Source organism: Penicillium pulvis (assembly GCF_028828015.1).
Source record: "Penicillium pulvis strain IBT 33274 chromosome Unknown scaffold_8_segment0_segment0, whole genome shotgun sequence".
Classification (NCBI taxonomy): domain Eukaryota; kingdom Fungi; phylum Ascomycota; class Eurotiomycetes; order Eurotiales; family Aspergillaceae; genus Penicillium; species Penicillium pulvis.
The window spans coordinates 1-22,158 of record NW_026643080.1 but is presented as its reverse complement, the minus strand read 5'-3'; the positions used below and the strand labels follow the sequence as shown (position 1 = coordinate 22,158).

The window sequence follows — 22,158 nt, the reverse complement described above, 5'->3', positions numbered from 1 at the left end:
GATAAGCACTGAATCATCTGCACTTTTCAATCTTCAACATGAAGCCCGCGCTTTATATCTTTACTATATTCCTACACATTGCTGCGCAGTTAGCAGTAGCAGTGCCGGTTGCAGCCCCGGACTTTGACTCTTTTTCAGTAGAAGAGAGAGCGAACCCCGCTCCTACTGTTAAGCCTCCTAGCAACCCTGCTGCCAGTGCTCAGCCTCCTAGCAACCCCGCTGCCAATGGTCAGCCTCCTAGCAACCCCGCTGCCAATGGTCAGCCTCCTAGCAACCCCGCTGCCAATGGTCAGCCTCCTAGCAACCCCGCTACCACTGGTAAGCCTCCTAGCAACCCCGCTACCACTGGTAAGCCTCCTAGCAATTCTGGCCAGGCTGGTTCTGCTGCTGCTGCTGCAGCCGCCGCAGCCGCCAAGGGGGTGGTGGTGAGGCTGTCGCCGCCGCTGCTGCTGCCGCCGCTAAGAAGGGCGGTGGTGAAGGATCACAAGCTGCAGCTGCCGCCGCTGCTGCCGCCGCCTCTGGCGGTGGTAGTGGAGGGGATACCGCCGCTGTAGCTGCTGCCGCCGCTGCCGCTGCCTCTGGCGGTAGTGGAGCTGCTGCTGCTGCCGCCGCCGCCTCCGCTAGCGGTGGAGGTGCTGCTGCCGCCGCTGCCGCCTCCGTCGCCTCCGCGGGTGGTAGTGGAGGAGAAGTTGTATCTGTAGCTGTTGCTGTTGCCGTCGCTACCTCTGGTGGTAGTGGAAAAGATGTCGCCGCTGCCGCCGCCGCCGCCGCCTCCGCTAGTGGTTCGGGTGGGAATGCTGCCGCCGCTGCTGCTGCCGCTGCTGCTGCCTCTGGTAGTAGTGGCGAAGCTGTTGCCGCCGCGGCGGCTTCCGCTGCCGCTGGTGGCTCTGGATCTACTGGTGGTTCTGGATCTACTGGAAAAGGCGGCCATGACTGTGAAATCCATAAGCCATTTGCGTTCTACAGGCGCCCAAGTCGATTCAGCAGGCGTATCGGCAAAGCTCAGCCTGGCTCGACCTTCCAATCTTCCTGCAAAAAAGGGTAAGTTCTAAACGATATGATTTTAATAATATAAATGTTCGCTGACTCCATACAAAGCCACTGGTTCAAAACTCCACGTGGATGGGTCATGGAGAAGAATAAGCCCAAAGGCTGCCGTAAGTTATTTTACTTCTGCCTAATCCCCTTTCTCAATTCCTATTACTCACAATTCTCTAGGTGGATCAACCAAGGTATGCTAATGGAGCCAACCATTTTTATGATGACTGCCACCAAAGAACATCATATAATGCTCTTTGGCAGTGGCTTCGATGCATTGAAACAAGTTCTAGTTTAGTTACTGTTTGATCTTACTGTTTGATCTGGTCTATTGTAGTACTTCGTTGATTTGTGCTTCATTTGTTTGCTTACCTGGAGTCAATAATATGTTCAAAAGGGGATTTCTTTGTGGAAAGTGACACCGTTGAGTACTCAATTACGTCTACGTTTTGAATTGAAATTGGATATTTTTACAAATGATGAACTAGTGCTTTAGTACTATAAGGGTAATAGTAAAAGTTTGCTTTATGATCATATTCTAATAGAGGATTTTATGTGCCTAAGGTTTGAAGATTCATATAACTTTAGGGTAGTCAGACCCGCATTATCCTCGTAAAGTTGCCTTATACATGTATGTTCTTTATGCTGACAAAACTTATTCCTGCGATTTAATTGATTTTCGCAGTTTTTTACTGACATATAATAATAATAAAATTATATCTAATACAAAAGTGGTTTAGAGTGGCCAGGCTGACTGGGCGGCCGGTTCGCTAGAGGATTACGTTCGTTAAGTTAGTTAGCTAATTCGTTACGTTGTGGAGCCTATCTAATTAAACCCTTGGGAGCCTGTATAACCTTTTTCCTAATCTATGCACCGCTAAGACATTGATTCTATACAAATCATGATTTGCTAGGGCCTAAACAAGTACCTAGTCTAGGCCCTAGGTCAGGTCTAGGTCCTGCCGAAGCTTAGGCTCAGATGATCAACGTGCGTCATGTGGCGTAGCCGAGATTCTAGGACGTCAAACCTTAAATTAACATGAGCGCAAAAAAGGTGAGTACTGTATCCCTTCAACTTAATACGATAGTATTGATCCTAGATCACGGGTAGAAGAAGCAGCCTGTCAAATAGCTATACGAGTAGGTAATAGCCTTAACTATAATGTGGGATCTTTCCTTACATAGTTCTGTTTGATAACACACTTATACCTTAATTCAGTGTTTCATCTGCCTCAACAATATGCAGAATACTTCAACTATATATTGAAAAGTGATTTAGGACCTCGTCAGGGCATCCTGTGGCCTAATTCCGTCATCTTTTGTCAGGCTACCCTTATGGTGTGCTACTTCAGAATTCCTTGACGTATCCACGAAATTCCATGTAGCTTCCACGGCTTTAGCCTGCGGAGCCTGTGGTGTTACTGGCGGATGGATTGATTAAAAGATTCCACTTATCAGCTAGCATGTACCAATTCCTGTAATAACCTGGAGCCTCGCCAAGGCCTGCCGTGGCGATGTATTATAATATCCAATTAAACTTCCTATACGAGAGGGATTCAGTGCAATTGATTGAGCTACAGCAGATGATCAACTTGTAATGATTGGTTTTGAAACCCTTTATTCTATTGATCCACCAATGGTAGCCTGATAACTTGATGTCACATCTGTGTGAAGTACTGCTTCTCATAGCTTGTATTTCGTAAACTGCATGGTTTTGCTCAAGTGTCCATAGAGTCTAGGCAAAGCTAGACAGGGCTTTTTGAGAAGGTCATCAATCTCAGATATTCGCGCTTCCCGGCTTTCTGTACAACCAGAGAGATAAATAGGACTGAATTCCTCGCTGGAAATGATTCATTACGCAGATCCCGCGATTTTGTTGCATGCCTTTTTCTATTCACATACTACACTACACCGACAATATGCTTTTGGTTACTATTTGTAGCCTTGCAGGCATGGCTGCCGCTCTAAGCTGCTCCTTCAGTACCAGTGGTGGAACTGTCGCGAAAGCTAATTGTTTCTCTTGCCCTGCCGAACAATGTAAAATCGTGACGTCATTCCCAATTGCTACCGTCCCCAAGGGAGAGATTAGCTGTAGATGGCGTGAGGGGCAGGATAAGAGAGGGGAAAAGTAAGTAGATCATTGGAATGGTTTCACTTTTACATCGCTGACCTTAATGGGGGTTTAAGGAGATGGTACTATAACCCCAGCCACAAGTGTTTCATATGGCATAATAGATTGAGGAAGAGTCAATGTAGTGGCCTCCGTGAGTTATAAAGATATCAAATTATGAGAATGAAACTAAGCACGTATAGTGAATCTCGATGATTGTGAACTGACTGCTACGGGATGTAATGCTGCAGCTGCAGCTACTGCTGTAGCTGCACCTGCTCAAGCCCCGGGAAAGCAGCCTCCGGGAGAATAGCCTACCTAGAGCTCAAGAGGTTGGCTTCCTCTTAGGTTCACTTTGAGATTGTAGATAAATCTGAATAAAGGGGTGTGTTTGGTGCTGGAAACAGTGTGGAAATTGATATAAAAGACGTTAATTTAATTCTTTGACGCTTCTTTGCTTCCCCTCCTATATATGTATATCGTTCTGATATATTAATCATTTGATTCTCTAATAAAGGCCTTTATCAAAAGTGGTAATCTTAAAAATTATAAGCTTAGTATTACGCGGTGCTAACTAGTCATAGTAAGTATCGCTCATAGTGGTTATATATATACGTTAATAGCTCATCCTTAAGTCTTAATCATAATCGTACTATTGCTAGTTAGCCTTATATAGACTCTTATTAGGTAGTGCTAGATAGTGCGCCTAGTTAAGCTATACTTAGGGTCTATATTAAGTAATAAGAGACTAAGTGTTGTCCTAGTAGGATCGTGGGCGCACGATCCTGGACCTATGGGCTGATTATATATAATCAGGATCTATATGGGCCCGGTTCTGGTCTATACGCGCCCATAGAGGACCTCTAATATATATATCGCTAGAATCTAGACTCTTCAACCGAAGAGTCTGGCTTATACCTTTTGGTCTAATGGAATAACCACGTGACTAGCGACACGCGTTATCTCATAAGTATATCTCTTCTAGTAGGTTAGTTAACTTAAGTATAAAATAAGGTAATAAAGCTAGAACTATAGGTTCTAGGTAATAATATATAATTAAATATAAATAGTAAGCGTTCTTATATATCCTAGTCCTCCTCTAGTCCTATCCTATTACTAGGATAGGTCTATTCCTACTATTAGGTCTATTCTATCTAAATAGATAGGATATTAACTAATTACTAAGGGTTAGGCCTTATATAACCTTATTCTTATAATACCTTATTATTAAGGTAGAGTATTTCCTATTATACTAAGGTGGCTAGTTTTAGCCTCTTACTAACCGTCCTATAGTATAATTAAGTATTCTATATATTAGTAAGCTTAGGGCCATAAATAGCGCGGGCGATAAGCGCTATTGAATAGCTCCTAGGAACTATTAGTCCTCTATGGTCTAGAGTAGTATGTCCTAAGTAGGTCTATAATACTTAGGTTAAGCTTTCTCTAGATAGTTCTATTATATAGAGGAAGTATAGTATAGAAATATTCTAAGTCCTAATATTTACCTAAATTAGCTCTTCTACGGGCCTTCCTAAAGAAATACTATAAAAATATCTATAAAAAGCGGAAATTCATAATGCTACTAGAGGATTATCACTAGCCTTATAAGTAGCTTTCCCCTACTCTACTATAGTATAAGTTATAGAGCAAAACGGTCGTAGTAACTAGAAGTAGTTATAGGATTAGCCGTTCTATTGCTTAATTGTTTATAGAAGCAGGAGTTACTCGAATTATCCTGGTCGGGCGAACCGAAGCTAAGTTATAGGTTACTATAGATGAGCTATCCTAGTCTTTTAAAAAACTATAAGTAATACTTTTAGTGGCTAAAATCACCTCTAAAGACGATGTTAAACGCGTGTTCGACTCTTTGACCATTTACTCCCCCAAAATACCAGTTAATAACGTAGGCTTCCTCTTAAGTCCTACTAATTTTATAGATATAGATTTCGTTGAATAATAAACCTCCTTTACGATTAATATCTATAGAACCATACTCTTCACCTAATCCTTCCTTCACTATTATAGGGCTTATATCGAAGCTGTCTCTACTTCTAGTGTAGGTGATCCCGCGGTAGAGATCAACGTTAACAGCATCGGCGCGTTTACGACCATCCCAAATTTCTCCTCCTATAGCGCTAATAAGGCTGCTCTAGCTCGCTAGTTGGAGATAATATTAGTTAATATCCTAGAAGATTTTGCTAGCTTTATCTCCGTTCACCTAGGTAGTGTGGAATCTAATATAGGCATTAAGTCCGGTATACTAGACAAAGTGCCATTAACGAACCCGTAGCTTACTAGGGACCCTATTATTTAGTTAGCCAGCACAAAGCCGAGGTTCTGAGTAGGGCGTTTTGTGAGCGTTAATATAGACGTTAATACACCACTTTGGAGAAAAGAGAAATTCATTAACAAAGGACTATATTGGATATGTTTATTAGAATAGAAGATTTCTATGTTTATAGACGATTAGTATATATAGTAGTAGTTAGTCTGTCACACCTAATAGGAAATATAAAGTAGCATGCAGGCTTGAGTGATAACTACGAGCTATGAAATTGTATGCCTTGGGAGGGCAAATTCTTATAAGTCGGAACTCACAGAAATTTATTCTAAATGATATTCCTCTCCTGCTTCTTCTGGTTTCCTGAGGCTAGCATTTGATGGGATAATAATTCAATTTGTTCTTGCTTATCAGCCCACTATGTTAGTCAAATAGCAGTCCATGTTACATACAATTTCTCCACATAAACTAGCCCAAATCAATGTTGAATGATTTCCAAAAGCAAAAGCGAAAAAAGCGACAAAAAAAGTTGAATAACTTTTCATCTTATTGTTTCCTCCAGCTATCTTATGGCTAATTAGTCTGACTCAATAAGAATCAAATCATTGAGCCAATTTTGCACCTGAACAAACCAATTAGATAAAGGAAGTGCAATTTCCGGAACCGGGGATCTTACAAAAAGACTTTGCAATATTGATGATTGTTTTGTTGGCAATTAGGATCTCCACATTTGCAGCAATGTCCGTCGTAGTGACCTTTTTGGATTTCCACCCTCTTGGTTTTTCCTCGCGGGGGCACTACTCGCGGGAGCACTCGCGGGAGCACTACTCGCGGGGGCACTTGCGGGAGCACTTGCGGGAGCACTCGCGGCAGGACTACTCACGCTAGTGCTACTCGCGGGGGCACTTGCGGGAGCACTACTCGCGGAAGCACTCGCGGCAGGACTACTCGCGCTAGTGCTACTCGCGGGGGCACTCGCGGAAGCACTCGCGGAAGCACTCGCGGAAGCACTCGCGGAAGCACTCGCGGAAGCACTCGCGGAAGCACTCGCGTCAGTACTCACGGTAGTACTAATCGCGGTAGTACTATTTGCGGTAGTTCCACTTCCAGTAGCTAGGTCACTGCACGTGCAATTTGCGGAGTCCCAGCTAATGCAATCAGAGGTTTTCTCCTTGCACGGCGAACACGTGCAAGTTTGATTGTCCCACACCTCGCAATCAGGAGGTTTTTTCCCGCAATCAACACATTTGCAAATTTTCTCGTCCCACTCCTCACAATCAGCAGGCCTCGGCTCCTCGCACGGCGAACACTTGCAAATCTGATCATCCCACACCTTGCAATCAGAAGGCTTCGACTTGCCGCAATCCCTACACTCGCATTTTGCATCGTCCCAATCATTGCAATCAGCGGGTTTCTCTTCGCACTCTGCACAATCGCAGTGCTGATCGTCCCATATCTTGCAATGAGGGTAATTTTTCTTTGAACAACCTCCCCAGGGCGTGTCTTTGCATTTGCATTCAACCCCGTCCCAGTACTTGCAGCTAGGTGGTCTTGGTTCATTACACTGACAAACAGGGCATTTTGATTTGCATTCGCAGAGGTCCCAGTCCCAATCGTCGCATTGAGGCTTGCGGTTCTCGCACCACGGACCCTGACACCTGCAATTCGCAGAGTCCCAGCCATATCTGCAGCAATATCTCTGCTGACATTCAGGTTTGCCTTGCGGCAGACATGGAGTTCCCTTCCCTGGTTGACTACACGTGCAGTACTTCCAGTTCCAGACCTCACACGTATGATCAAAATTCTCGCACCAAGAGCCCTGGCACTGGCAAGTATCAGGGTCCCAGCCTTTTTTGCAGCAATGTTTTTTCTGACATTTGTCGACTTCCGGTGCTGTTGTTGTTGTTTCTCCCGGTGTTGTTGTTCCTGTTATGGTTGTTGTATCTCCGGGTGTTGTTGTATCTCCGGGTGTTGTTGTGTCGCTCGGTGTTGTTGTGTCGCTCGGTGTTGTTGTGTCGCTCGGTGTTGTTGTGTCGCTCGGTGTTGTGGCATCACTCTGTGAGCCTTGATCATTGGCTTGGCGGTTGACTTTAAAACCATATTTGCTGTCGCTGCATGTGCAGCTGATGGAATCCCAAGTTTTGCAACCAGGGTCTATCCGGTCACACTTCTTATTCTTGGAGACTAGGAAATTGTTATAGTAAGGTCACTTAAGATGTCCAGTTATGATACCTTGCTCATTGTGAGTTCCTTTATATCTCGCCGCAGGTGAAGCAGAGACTAGACAGAGCAAAAGCGCAGCCAAGATGGCATAATTGGCTTTCATACTGAGATTAGATATATCGATTCGTCGTAGATTCAAAATCAAAGAAAGAGGTAATGAATAATAAAGGTAACATATACGCAAAGTGGGTTTGGCTAAGGCGAAGCGCATGAAACAAGGCAGGCTAAATGCTGTTATATATACATACTTCACTGTCACTATATGGAGACTAAATTCTAGGGCTGTGTCATGATGATCCGAGGAGATTGACTTGTAGATCTAGACAAAGCCGTTTTTAGTAAATTAGGCGCTAAAAGATAACCCTGTGGTCCAGGCTGTCTAAGACATAACTTCAATTGGTTCTTCATAAACTCGAAAATATGGTTCTAGGCAAAATAGGAGGTTGTAGACTTTAAAACCGTGGCAAATTTTGGAATCGCCTGCAGTCCTTACTACCACCCGTGTCATAGTTCCAAGATCGTATATCTGATAATATGAATACTAGGCTGGTGAATACATGGATACATGTTACTTGTTATATTGTAAATGAGCTATGTCCGTGGTAATACTTTAAGCCATGTGTTGGGTTCGCCATGGTTGAGCATTCTCAACAAATTCCTTTGATTAAATCTACTTCTTCGTAGATTGGCCTGGCCATTATAATAGTGACTATCCATTTAACGAGTTCCCAAACTACCGTAGAGGTGCTATGATCTTATTTAAGCATCGAAACTCACTTTCACCCTATTATTCTGTTTCCTTATGGAGGACTTGGCATTATTTGAACAAGGGACTGGCTCGTGTCGTGAGTGGTACTATATGACAAGATCGTCCATGAGGGGCTTACGGGTTTATAGTAAAACGAAGGCAACATGGCTCTAAGTGGCTGTTAGCAGATTTAAGTTCATAAAGACGAGAAAATCTCCGCAAATACTCAGCATCGTCCACTAGAGCCGGTCGATGAGATAATCATCAATTATCGACTCTTGGAACATGCCAAGCAACGTATATTTTGGTAGAACTCGATTGTAAGTCAACACTTCGCTTTCTCTACTGGTTGACCCAAAGAATGTCTACAATCAATCCATGTTAGTAAGATCAGGTCAACACGTCCATATTACGACTTTCGTGTCTAGAATTTCATGAACATCAGTATTCTTGCTTATTGGTTGTTGGCAATGGGCAAAGTTAAGGTTATATCTAACAATCAAGCTGGTTACCACATAACAAGGAGCTGATGAGGCAGAATGGACGCCAATAATCAAGTATATGCTTCTAGTGATAGGACTATTGTCCTAAATATGAGAATATGAAGTAAAAAGGGAAACGCTCGTTGGTAGCATACTCGGAGATGTGCCGATTGACTCAACAGCATAAGGCAATAACACAAGCACACGCAGGTTGTACGAGCTATCTAGGGTATACACCCATAGAGTCCAAATGCATACTCATATACTGCTCGTTTTATCACTCCGATCTAATATAATCCCAGGCTACCTGTCCAAACATAAAATCAACTTTTTGTATAGTCTCTGAAAAATACACATCAATTTGGGCCCACCAAAATGGGCATGAATGGGGGCCCATTTTCGGGCCGGGCCCAGCCCAACCCATTAGGCCCAACCCATTTGCCGAAGCCTAGTCGAAGGTATTGACCCAAAACCCAACCCAGCCCGGGTTGGGTCCGGGTTGGGTCCGGATTAAGCTAGGTTCTGCGGAAGTCTAGACATAAATAATACGAAACACGAGGTGGATTTATTCTGCTTGCTAAAAAAACTTCTGGGCGCCAAGATGCGGGCTCATGGGTGATGCTAATTTGACCGGGGTTGATCTAACATAGGTCGCATGCCAAGCCCCTCGCGGAGTGGTATAACACGGGATGTATGCCAAGCATCCCCCGGAGAAACTGGGCTGGACTCCAAGACCTGGAAAGGACCGCTCACTAGCTCCTAAATCCTTAGCATGTGTAATTATTTTGATAGCCTGTTTTTGTGCTGACTGTGTGGGTCGCTTGAAAATCATACATATAGACGGAATTACGAACCTATAAAATATCTGCTGTAGTTCTCAGAGACCAAGCCGCGTTGTGTGGAGGCTATTATTGAGAGCCAGGGATGGTATACACTATCTTAACAAAACTCATGACGTTCTGAGTTCGGCAGAATTCTATGAGACAGGTGGTGTGGGCCTTAGGTGTTGCTAAACCTTATAATTAGGCTTCCGCAAACCCAACCTAACCTGGGCTGGGTTGGGCTGAGTTTTGGGTCGAGACCTTCGACCCAACTTAGGTTGTGCGGAAGTATACTTATGGTATCTCACTTTAGATCAGTCTATGATAACCTTCTCTCAACGTATTAGATATTCGCATGGCTAGTAAACAAGCCTGGAAACTTGTAGATTTGCCAAAAATCCGGTAGCTCCAAATTGCACCGCACGAGTCTGGTTTCTGGTTTTATTTTCTGATTAGCTAGTTGTATGAGTGGCTCGTATCCTAAGCCGCTGATCTAGTTCGCACAGCCCTTACGTTCAAAGATCTAATTTCACAGAGAATGTTACTATGGGTAGACTTCCCCAGAACCCAACCTAACCTGGATCCAGCCCGGACCCAACTTGGGTTATGGAGAAGTCTAATTGTGCGCCTGGATGTATAGGAATAGACTTGTTTTGAATGTCAAAACAACTTCAATCTTTTGGTTCTGTACTCATTAAATTATAGCATCATCTCTGATATGACTGGAAATAATTCGTATTCGCGATTTAAGAAATGAGTCTTCGTATATTCCTACTGGTTCTTTTCTCTTTGAAGCCCATTTCGTATCCAGATAGGTAATCTAGATTCTAATAACAGGTTTGTTCAGAAATACACTCTTATTCTCCCAGTAGATAGGGTTATCATCTAGCGAGGCCGATTGGGAAGGTCCAAGGTCTACCTTCATAGCCCTAAACCTTTTATAATTATTATCTATTAACTGAAAGCCTGGTGAGCAATTGTGACATGAGAATGATAATTTGTGCTCTTCTACTGGCTAGAGTATCGAAATCTTACCACTAACCAGAAAGTTTTCATTAAGTCTAAGCAGGCCGGTGATAGGGTAATATTATGTTGCCCATGGGTTGCCCATGCGAAAGGTTTTCGTAAACAACTGTTTAGATCATAATGATGAAAGATATGCATGAGCCGACAGGAAATAGCATCTAGACCCGAATAGACTCGTAATGAGTTGAGAGTGATGATGATGATAAATATGTATTCCACTTTGGCTTTCGTGAATTTCTACCCTATATAAAGACTGCATGTAGCAACAAAAAGCTAGTACTATACCATTATCAGCCTGTTTCCATTAACATATATCGCACTTTAATCACAAAGTCCCCACGCCCTTCTGCCTATTTGAAAATGAAGTCTGTATTGGTCGTCCTCGCTACCATTCCCGCACTGGCAATGACAGCTGCCACACCCACAGAGCCATACGGTGATTTGGCTAACGAGCCAGGGTTCCACCTAAACAAAAAGCAGGAACTTACAACTGGTCTCAGATGCGATCTTAACACAGAGAGAAAACTTAGGAACGTTCCCTGTGACGCTGTTCCAACCTCAGGTACAAGAGCCAGTGGGCAACACCTCATGCTTGTTTGCACAGTTAATATTGATGGCACGTGAGTGAACCCTATCTGTGTTGCAATACTTTGTAATAAACCAAGCTTGTAACTGGAAAGACTCGAAACTAATGCTTTGTTAACATGGCTCCAGGAACTGGTATAAGACTGCAAACAATGAATGGGTCCGCAGACTGGAAGTCCTCCCCATCAAGTGCAAACGTAAGTTCTTATTATACTATCTGCATATAGAATCTCGAGTTTCGAGTTTTACAGCAATGATACGCAATTCCTCTCATCTAACTCATTGAATCATAGAATCTATTCCAGCTCTGCCACCCTGCGATATCTAAACCTTGCGTGTATCCAACAACGGGCCTAAAAAGCCTAAGTCATATCGAAATATAACCAATATGGCCTATATATTTCTATGGAACGAGATTAGTGGTTGGATCAGTTTTCTTTACCTTTTTACCACAAAAGTGATATTGGATAATCATGTGACTTCACTTCCTGCTCTCAATAATTTGATATATTTGCACTTATCTAGTGGTCTATCTTAGGTATAAAGTAATATGTTTTTAAGCTAGTGGGCTCTAGGTTATTATGGTATATCTATAGAAAGCTATATAAGGGATAGAGAGGTATATATTATAGACTAGGCTTTAGTAAATAGGTTAGGCCTAATAGGCTAGGTTAGATAGGGCCTTCTATAGGTATAATTCACTAAAGTAACTACTACTAACTAGGTCTTTAAATATACTAAAACTAGTACTAGTGAAAAGCCTCTACTTTTAGGATACTAAAATATGGTTTATTATTTAAATTAGATAATATTAGTAGCTATAAGGATTATTAGAAGTTAATATTATTAGTGCTATATTATTAGGATTACTATCCTAGGGTTAAATTAGATAAGAGTAATAATATAAGTAGTATATAAGTATACTATAGGGATTAATATTAATAATAATATAATTACTAGAGAACTCTAGGGGTGTTCTCTATAATTCTACTTTTAATATATAGCTTATCTAATTAGATTACCTAAGATCCTAGGTTAACCTTTCTCTAGCTAGTTCTATTATATAGAGGAACTATAGTATATAGAAGTATTCTTAGGTCCTTATATATCTATTCTTTAACCCTTCTATAGGCCTTCTTATAGATATACTATAATACTATCTCCTTTCTTTATAGGCTAGGACTCTTTAGACTATTTAATATAGGTTCTATTAGGTTTAAATTATCTTTATTATATTAATATATAGATATTTCCTTTATATAGTTTAAGTCTTTATTATTATTTTATATAATATATATTTATTCTTTAATTATACTATAGTATAATATATAGATTCTTTCCTTATAAGGTTATTCTTCTTTTCTTATTCTCTTATCTTCTACTATAGCTAATCTTATAGCTTTAACTTTTAGAGTTCCTATATATATTAATCTTACTAACCTAGCTATTACTTAATATATATAGTATATTTATAATCTTAGTAGTATTAGTAGTTATTTAATCTATTATATTCCTAATACTATAGATAATTACTATATATATTATATTAGGTTAAATTAGATCTACTTATAAGTATATTATTCTCTTATTCTACTCTTCTATATAGCCTTCTTACTAACTAGATATAGATAGATACTTATCTTAATCTATATATAGATACTATTATTTTAGCTTCTTCTAGGACTACTACTAAGCGGGCTTATTATAAGGCTCTCTATTCTATATTTAAAGGTATTTAGGTATATCTTCCTAGGGCTATCTTATTTAGTATTATAGATCTAGAGCCTATCTATCCTATATATATTCTATTTTTATCTCCTTCTTTAGCTCCTCTTTATTCTTAAGTACTTACTTCTATTACTTCTATCTCTAGGGCTAGAGTTTATTTAAGTCTTACTCTTATAAGGGCTATAGATAATAGATATTATAGGGCTATAAGGGTAGTATTAGCGCTTTTACTTATTTATCCTATACTTATTCTTCTATTTTCTCTTATATATATTATAGGAGAGGCTTATACTATTATTATCTATTAAGATCTTATCTATAATAATTATAATATAGGTTTCTTAGAGGTAGATTAGCTACTTTTAGTATATCTCTATTTACTTTTACCTATTTAGTCTCTTATCTAGGGGTTCTTTAAGAATAGTATTTAAGCGTTTCTTAATTCTCTATATTTCCTTTATACCTTAGCTTACTTACCTCCTTACTTTATAAGAGTAGCTACTCTTATATATCTACTTATATTATAGCTTAGAGTATCTCTAGGGCTTCTTCCTAAGCCTCCTACTTCTATTTCTATATAGTTCTATTTCTATAAGGGGAATTATAAATATCTACTTACTATAATATAGGCTTAATATTATATAAAATTAATACTAAAGAAATCTCCTATCTTTGGCTATTTAAAAAATATATTTATATTTAATATTAAAGGATTATAGCCCTTATAATCTATATTTAAAGTTAGTACTTATTAGTGGTCTTATAGAGTGGGCGAAACTATACTAGTCCTAATATAGTAATAAAATTCTTATGCTTATGATCTTTAATATCTTACCTAAAAATATATTATAGAAGCTAGAAATTTGACGGGATCTAGGATTTATATATTAGTATTAGTCTATATTATTCTAAACCTACTACCTTCTCTTATATATAGGTAGTGGGCTATTTAATAAGGCCTATAAAATCGTGTATAATATAGATATAAAAGTGACTATAATTATACTAGTAAGTAACTTAATTACTCTAGTCGCTCTTAAATAGTTTATCCTATTCTATATAACTACCCTATACTATAGTAGTTAAATATACTTAACCCTAATATATTTCTTAATATCCTAATTAGTCTATTTTATATATATCTATTACCTATAGTATATATCTATTAGCCTATAAACCTTATTTAAATCCTTTAGCTCTTAGTAGTTATAAGTTTATTATTCTTAATATATTTAGACTAGAAATATATTAAAAAATAATATAAAGAGGGCGGGGATAATAAGACTTTACTAAAAGCTAAATATATTATTTAGAGATTAGAAATATATATAGGAGTAAATACTTCTATAGTATAATCTATTACTATCCTTATATCTAGAATATCTATAGATATAGATATACTATAGATACTAACTTATTAATAATTTTTATACTATTTATAGTATTTATTAGACGCTATATTAAGGAAGAAATAGGTAGCTCTTATATTCACGCCTATATATTATAACGCGAACTTACCTAGGTAGCTATATTTTTAGAGGCTTCTTTTAATTATATTAATAAGCTAACCCCTATCTTCTAAAATATCCCTAAATTAATAATCTAGACTCTAGTCCTCTACTATATAGTACTTCTTAGTATTTCTTCTTCTATTAATTTCTTACTATTTCCTTCTTAAGTACTACTACTATAAATTTAATTAAAGAACTCTTTATATTTAATACTAATTATAGATTCTAGATCTATAAGACCTATTAATATCTAGTAGAAGCTTAAAGTATTATATACTATTTAGCTATAAAGTATAGATAATATCCTTCCTCTTCTATTAGGGTATAATAGATAGCGATTTATACTAAAGCTATTAAGACTAAAATATAGAATCTAAATACTAAGCCTTTTATCCTACCTACCCTAAGCTCCTAACTAATCCCTAGGCTATAAGTCTATTATAGCTACTACTATATAGTTAAAGACTATTAATATATAGTATATATAGTTAGTACTATAAGGAATTATCGCGAAGAGGCTTATCCTACTCCTAAACTTAGTAGTTCTATCACTTATTAAGGAAGGCCTAGAGCTAATTAATAGAAAGACCTATTAACTACTTTATATCTAGTATACTACTAGTAATTAACTCTATATAGGACCTATAGTTCCTTCTTTATTATTACGCTAGATCTAGGGGTATTACTAAATATATAAATTCTAATACCTAAAACTAACGAAGCTATATTTATCTAAGCTTAGATTAACTCTATACTCTTTTACTCTAATAAGATCGCTAATATAGAGGATAGGGTTACGCTAATAAAAAAAGATAAGATAGAGGTTTCTCTATAGCTTAAGCTTATCTAATAGCCTAAGTATATCTAAGGGTATAAATTCCTTAATATCGCTAAGCTCGCTTCCCTATCTAACCCTATAATAGAGCTAATCCTTATTATTATAGAGTATAATATAGAAAGACTTATTAATTAAGTATTTAAATCGATCTTATCCTACTATATTAATAAGTTTAACTAGGTATATATTAATAGCTTTATTTAAAATCCTAGAATCTAGGAGCGCCTAATCTAGATTAAGCTACGCCCTAAAACCTATTATACCTACCGCTAGATCTAGGTCTAGCTTTTAAGTTTTATATATTATATAAGTTAGCCTAACTAGCTAATCTAGCTTCGCTATTAGTTTATAATATCCTAGTTAAGTGCTATTAATAATATTTAATCCTTCTACTAGAGACTTCTCTAGGATAGAGAAATTACTTTAAAGCTAAATACTATAATTAACTCTATTACGCCCTAAGTCTATAGTAAGACTTAAATATTAGTTAGTTAGGTAATAGAAGACCTTAACTAAGCCTATCTTAATCTTTTAATTATACTTCTTAATTATAAACTCTATAGTGATCTTTTTAAAAGTCCACTAGTTAGCTTTATAGTGGCTTTAGGGATTAATAGTAAGAACTAAATATATTATAAGCCTACTAGCTATATAACCTATCTATCTACCTTAGTTAAAATCTTATAGATACTAGTTATATAACGCGTGGTTAATCTTACTAATAGTTATTAGGTAAAATATCCTAGTAATACGCTTAAAGAAATATAAGCCTATTTCTTAATATATAGGGTTTAATACCTATTTAGCTAGATTACCTAACTCTAGACCTATAGTAAAAGAATCTAAAATATATCTACTAGTCTTAGGTTTCTAGTTTAGAGTAATAATTACTAGATACTATATTACTAGGACCTTTAACTTACTATAGATTCTCTTATAAAGTTTATTTATACCTAGATCGAGCTTACGTAATATAAGCTAGAGTAGCTATTTCTATTAGATAAAGATAAATCGCGTATTAATAAGGTACCTTAGCTCCTACTATACTAGCTAACTAATAATCTAGTTAATAACTAATATAGCTAGAATTTTCTTAGAGACTAGAAAAACCGCTAGCTACTACCTACCTCTAGTAAATATTAGATACTAGACTATATCTTAATAATAGAGTCCCTTTAGAAGGATTTTATTAAGGTCTCACTAGTGATCTAGTATAAGCGTAATCCCTATATTAAGTAGAATATAGCGCTACTAGAGGCATATCTTATCTAGGTTAATGAGTTCCTCTAGCGGATTCTACTACTTATCTATATAACTAGTGGTTAGCCTATATATATAACTAAACTTATATCTATCCTATAGGGGTCCTCTTAGTTAGGCTGACTAAGAGCCTAGCGTGGATTTAATATATAGGAGGAATATTAAGAAAAAAGCTAACTAAGGCTAACTTTAGGAACTAACTAAATATTTAAAAAGCTAACTAATTTATATTAAACTTTATAGAAGTCTAAGTTAACTATTAATCTTTCTTATTCCTAGATCTTAGAGGCTAAAATCTATTTAATAGGGTATAATAATAGTTTAAAAATAGCGGGTTCTTAAGATCATTTTTTTAGTTTATAACCATAGAAAAATAGATAAGATAAGAAAAGTCTTAATCTTAAAGTACTAATTATCTAGATCTAAACCACCTTTTTAAATTTAGTTTAATTTAATTTCTATAGGTATAATTTACTAAAGTAACTACTACTAACTAGGTCTTTAAATATACTAAAACTAGTATTAATAAAAAGTCTCTACTTTTAGGATACTAAAATATGGTTTATTATTTAAATTAGATAATATTAGTAGCTATAAGGATTATTAGAAGTTAATATTATTAACGCTATTTCTTAGTATTATAGGAGGAGAAAAAAGGATATTAACCTTAATATAGTAAAAAAGTATAATACTTAAATTCTTTAATTATACTATAAAATCACTAGATATCTATCTAAAAATCTAGATATATCTCTAATAGTCTTACTAGTACCCTCTACTAAAAGGAAAATCTACTTTACCCTTATTTATATAGGTAGATAGCGTTAAAAGTTAAGGTATAAAATAGGTTACTTAAATACTATATTTCCTATTATATCCTTATAATTATTAAGAAATATTATCTTATTTATTAGTATTTTATAGTATTATATTAAAGAGATAGTAAGGCTTTAATATTAGATCTTTTAATCTTTATATATATATATTATATAGTTACTTTATTTAATATAGTAATTAATACTATAGAAAGTATATTAATCTTAATATAGTAAAAAAGTATAATATTTAAATTCTTTAATTATACTATAAAGTTACTAGATATCTATCTAAAAATCTAGATATATCTTTAATAGTCTTACTAATACCCTCTACTAAAAGGAAAATCTACTTTATCCTTATTTATATAGATAGATAGTATTAAAAGTTAAGGTATAAAATAGGTCGCTTAAATACTATATTTCTTATTATATCTTTACTATCCTTAAATAGGATAGTCCTAATTTTTATTAATCTAGAGTATAATACTAGAGAGAGTATAAGGCTCTTATATTAGATTAATTAACTTCTATATATATATATTATATAGTTACTTTATTTAATATAGTAACTAAGACTAGAAGGCGCTATATTTAATATAATAAGAATATATAATACTTAAATTCCTTAATAATATACCTAAATTAAAAAAGATAAATCTTAAATCTCTAGAATAGCTTTTTAAGATATATAGCTAGATAAAGAGCTAATATAAGATTAATCTATCTTTTATTATATTATAAAAATATACCTAAAGTAGAGATATAAACTCTATAATTCTATACTAAATAACCCTAACTATTAAAACTAATAAGCTCTTATCTTCTAAGCTAAATAACCCTAACTATCTAAATAGATAAGCTCTTATCTTACTTATAATAATTTATACTATCCCTAACTTTAGCTAATAATAAGCTTACTAAAATATTTTAAGAATTTAATTTTTATACTATTAAAAGAAGAGGTTTTCTAGAGTTATAAATATATTTTTATATCTCCTCTATATTATAAATTAAGCTAATAGTTATTATCTAAAGTTACTATATATTAGTAATAGATCCTAACTATCTTTAATAAAGACTTTAGTAATTAATAATTTTATAATAAACTTAGAAAAATTTAGTTTTTTATATTATAAAAGGGGAATATTCTTAGGATTATAACTATATTTTAATATTCTCTCTATATTATAAATTAAGCTAATAGTTATTATCTAAAGTTACTATATATTAGTAGTAGAACCTAACTATCTTTAATATAGACTTTAGTAATTAGTAATTCTATAAAAAGATTAGAGGAATTTTAGTTTTATACTATAAGAGGAGAAACTTTTTAAGATTATATCTATATTTTTATATCCTCTCTATATTATAAATTAAGCTAATAGTTATTATCTAAAGTAACTATATATTAGTAGTAGAACCTAACTATCTTTAATATAGATTTTAGTAATTAATAATTCTATAAAAAGGTTAGAGAAATTTAATTATTATACTATAAAAGGAGAAGATTTTTAAGATTATAATTATATTTTAAAATCCTCTCTATATTATATATTAAGCTTATAATTATTATTTAAAGTTACTATATATTATAATAGTAACTAAATATAGATCTATAGTAAAACCTAAAAGTAAAAGTCTTCTAGATATATATATTTATAGTAAACTATAGCCTTAGAGTTAGATATATATATTACTTTCTAGAATATTTACTTTTTCTTTACTTTTAACTTTCCTTCCTTTTTCTTTATTCTTAATTTCCCTTCTTTTTCTTAGAATTTCTTCCTTATTAAGTTTAATTAATCTATAAACCCTAGGTCTTCTTCCCTATCTACCCCTTATCTAGTTTAGTAGCTAGTAATATATATATAAAGCCCCCTAATTAAGTTACTAAGCTATTTAGCTAAATTAATCTAATAACTATAAAGATAAGCTTACTACCCTAATACTTTCCCTATTTTATAGTACTCCTAAGCTATAAGTGATTATAAAATAGCTATATAATATTAATATACCTTTTTAACTAAGTAAGATTAATAATCTTAAAGTAAAGAATAGCTATAAGAAAAGAGTAGATAAGGATAGTAAATTACTCTATAATTTATGCCTAAATGATTAGGCCTTAATTATTATTAAAGGGCCGCCCCCTAATAAATAATATATTTAAAATACGCCTTAATAAATAGGCGTTAGACCTATTATTAAGGGGCCGCCCCCTAATAATAAATATATATTATATAATACTTTTATCTAGTATATATTATAGAGTTTATATAATAGACTAGATATTAAAAATATAGCGCTAAAGGCTTAGATTAAGAATAAGTATTATATATATTAAAGATAAGTATTAATCTATATATATATTAAAGACTAGGTACTATAGGCTTATATTAAAGAAAATATTATAGAGTATATATTATTAAGTAGGGACCTATAGATTATAAAAAGTAAGTATTAAAGAATAGTAGTAGCTAGTATTAAAGAGTAGGTATTAAAGACTAGATACTAGAAGCTTATATTAAGAATAAGTATTATAGACTAAGTACTAGAGGGTTATATTAAAGAAAAGTATTACTAATTAGGTACTAATAGATTATATTAAAGAAAGGTATTACTAAATATATATTACTAATTAGGTATTAGTAGATTATATTAAAAGCTAGGTACTAGAGGCGAATATTAAAGATAAATATTAAATAGCTAGGATTATACTATCCCTTTAACTATATAAATAGCCTATATTATAACTTACTCTTTATCTTCTTATTAAACTATTATTATAGGCTTATCTACTATATAAAATACCTACTATAATATTATTAATATAGGTTCGTCTAGAGTAATTTATCTTATTAATATTAAAGTCTATATACTAGAATAAGCTATTAACGCCCTTCTATAACTATCTATATAAGATTAATATAAGGAGCTAAGTATATAAAAATATAAATTCTTTAAAGCCCTTAATATTAGTTATAAGTAGATCGCCCTTCTTTATAATATTATAGATAATCTAATAATCTATAATAGCCTCTTAATATATCTCCTTATATATATACTATATTTAGAGTAGCTAGAAGCCTAAGATATCTAGACTTAATATTAAAAAGATAATAAAGAGTAGATCTAGTTAGCTTATAACTAAGTAAGTAAAATATAAAGTATAAAGGATATTAATTATATATAGTTATATATTAAGAGTTACTATATTACTAACTAAGTTAATTATATAATTAGCGATTATCTTAAATTTAAGGATATATAGCTAGCTATTAATAATAAAACTATAAAGTAAATTATAAAGTCTAGCTAAGGTATCTTAGGAAAAAAGGGGCCTACTATAAGGGATATTAAAAGTATATAAAGGAATTAATACCTAGATTTAATTCTAGTAGATATACTTAACTAGCTCTATATTATATTAAATAAAGAAGGATTTATTACTTTATAACTAGAGAAACCTAAATCTAAACCCCTAAGGTAGGACTATCTACTCCTTATAAGCTTAAATTACTAGTAAATAGACTTAGAGGCTACTATAGATATAATAAATAAGCTATATATTAGTCCTAAGATAGTCCTTAAGCTTAATTAAAGTTATATACTATAGCTAACTTATATTATATAGCCTAATTAGAATCCTAAGTTTTATATTATCCCTAGATTACTATCTATTCTAGGGCCTAAGGTTATTATACTATTTATATCTAGGCCCGCTTTACTATAGTAATTACTAACCCTAGTATCTTAGGCCTATAAGAATACTAATCTAGTATCTATAGATAGGATAGATAAACTAAGCTCTAAATCTAAATTAAGTAACTTAGATTCTAAATCTAAATTTAGTAAGCTAAACTCTATATCTAATATTAATAACTAAATAAATAATATCTATAAGTATAGACTACTATATTACTTATAGTATATATTATAGAAGAAAGGTAATCTAACTAATACTAAATCTATTTTACTAGCTCTACTCTATACTATATTAAGTAAAATAGAGGCCCTTAATCTAAAATCTATCTATAGTTAATATCTCTAGCTCCTAGCCTAATAGTAAGGGCTCTAAATCTATAATATTAAGGATAGGGATCTTTACTAGTAACTCTAGATAGTACTCTAGAAATATAAATAAATTAATAATCTTAAAGCCTATAATCTCTTCTAGCTATAGTTTATAAAGGCTAGCTACCTAGTATACCTAATAGATAATCTTAGGGTCTATTAATTCTATTCTTTCTTATTACTAACTAACTTTAGCTAGTAGATCGCGAATCTTCCCTTTTAAGAACTCTTCTACTACTACTATAGAGTCCTATTACTAAGTAAGATAGAAGCCTTAATTATAAGCGCTTAGTTAAAGGATAGTAGTATTCTAATATCTAGTCTATTTAACTAGCTAAGATTAATATATATAGAATATCTATCTAGTCTCTTATTACTTATTAATATAGAATATAATATATATACTTAGTACTACTAGAAAATTAATAGCTACTTAAACCTTAGCTAGGGTTAGAACTAGATCTACTCTCTATCCTAATAGCTTATCTAGTAGGACTTAGTATATTATATATACTATATCTAGTTCTAGCCTAACTATATATAGCGCCTAATTTCCTACTCTTATTTTTTAGGGTGGTTAGGGTTAGGGTTTAGGGTGTTAGGGTGTTAGGGTGGTTA

General features: G+C 34.4%; 2 protein-coding genes across 2 annotated transcripts; both read left to right on the top strand.

Moving 5' to 3' along the window:
* Positions 1–38: 38 nt before the first annotated feature.
* N7503_009386 (uncharacterized protein) lies at positions 39–1,241 on the top strand (the record flags this gene model as incomplete). The annotated part of the gene is made up of 4 exons (XM_057068932.1): positions 39–348; positions 417–1,041; positions 1,099–1,157; positions 1,219–1,241. The coding sequence occupies 4 exons, from the start codon at positions 39–41 to the stop codon at positions 1,239–1,241; spliced, it is 1,017 nt and encodes a 338-aa protein (XP_056915543.1).
* A 9,848-nt stretch (positions 1,242–11,089) lies between these two features.
* On the top strand, positions 11,090–11,642 carry N7503_009385 (uncharacterized protein; the record flags this gene model as incomplete). Its single annotated transcript, XM_057068931.1, has 3 exons — positions 11,090–11,349; positions 11,444–11,511; positions 11,620–11,642. The coding sequence occupies 3 exons, from the start codon at positions 11,090–11,092 to the stop codon at positions 11,640–11,642; spliced, it is 351 nt and encodes a 116-aa protein (XP_056915542.1).
* Between the last annotated feature and the right edge of the window lie 10,516 nt (positions 11,643–22,158).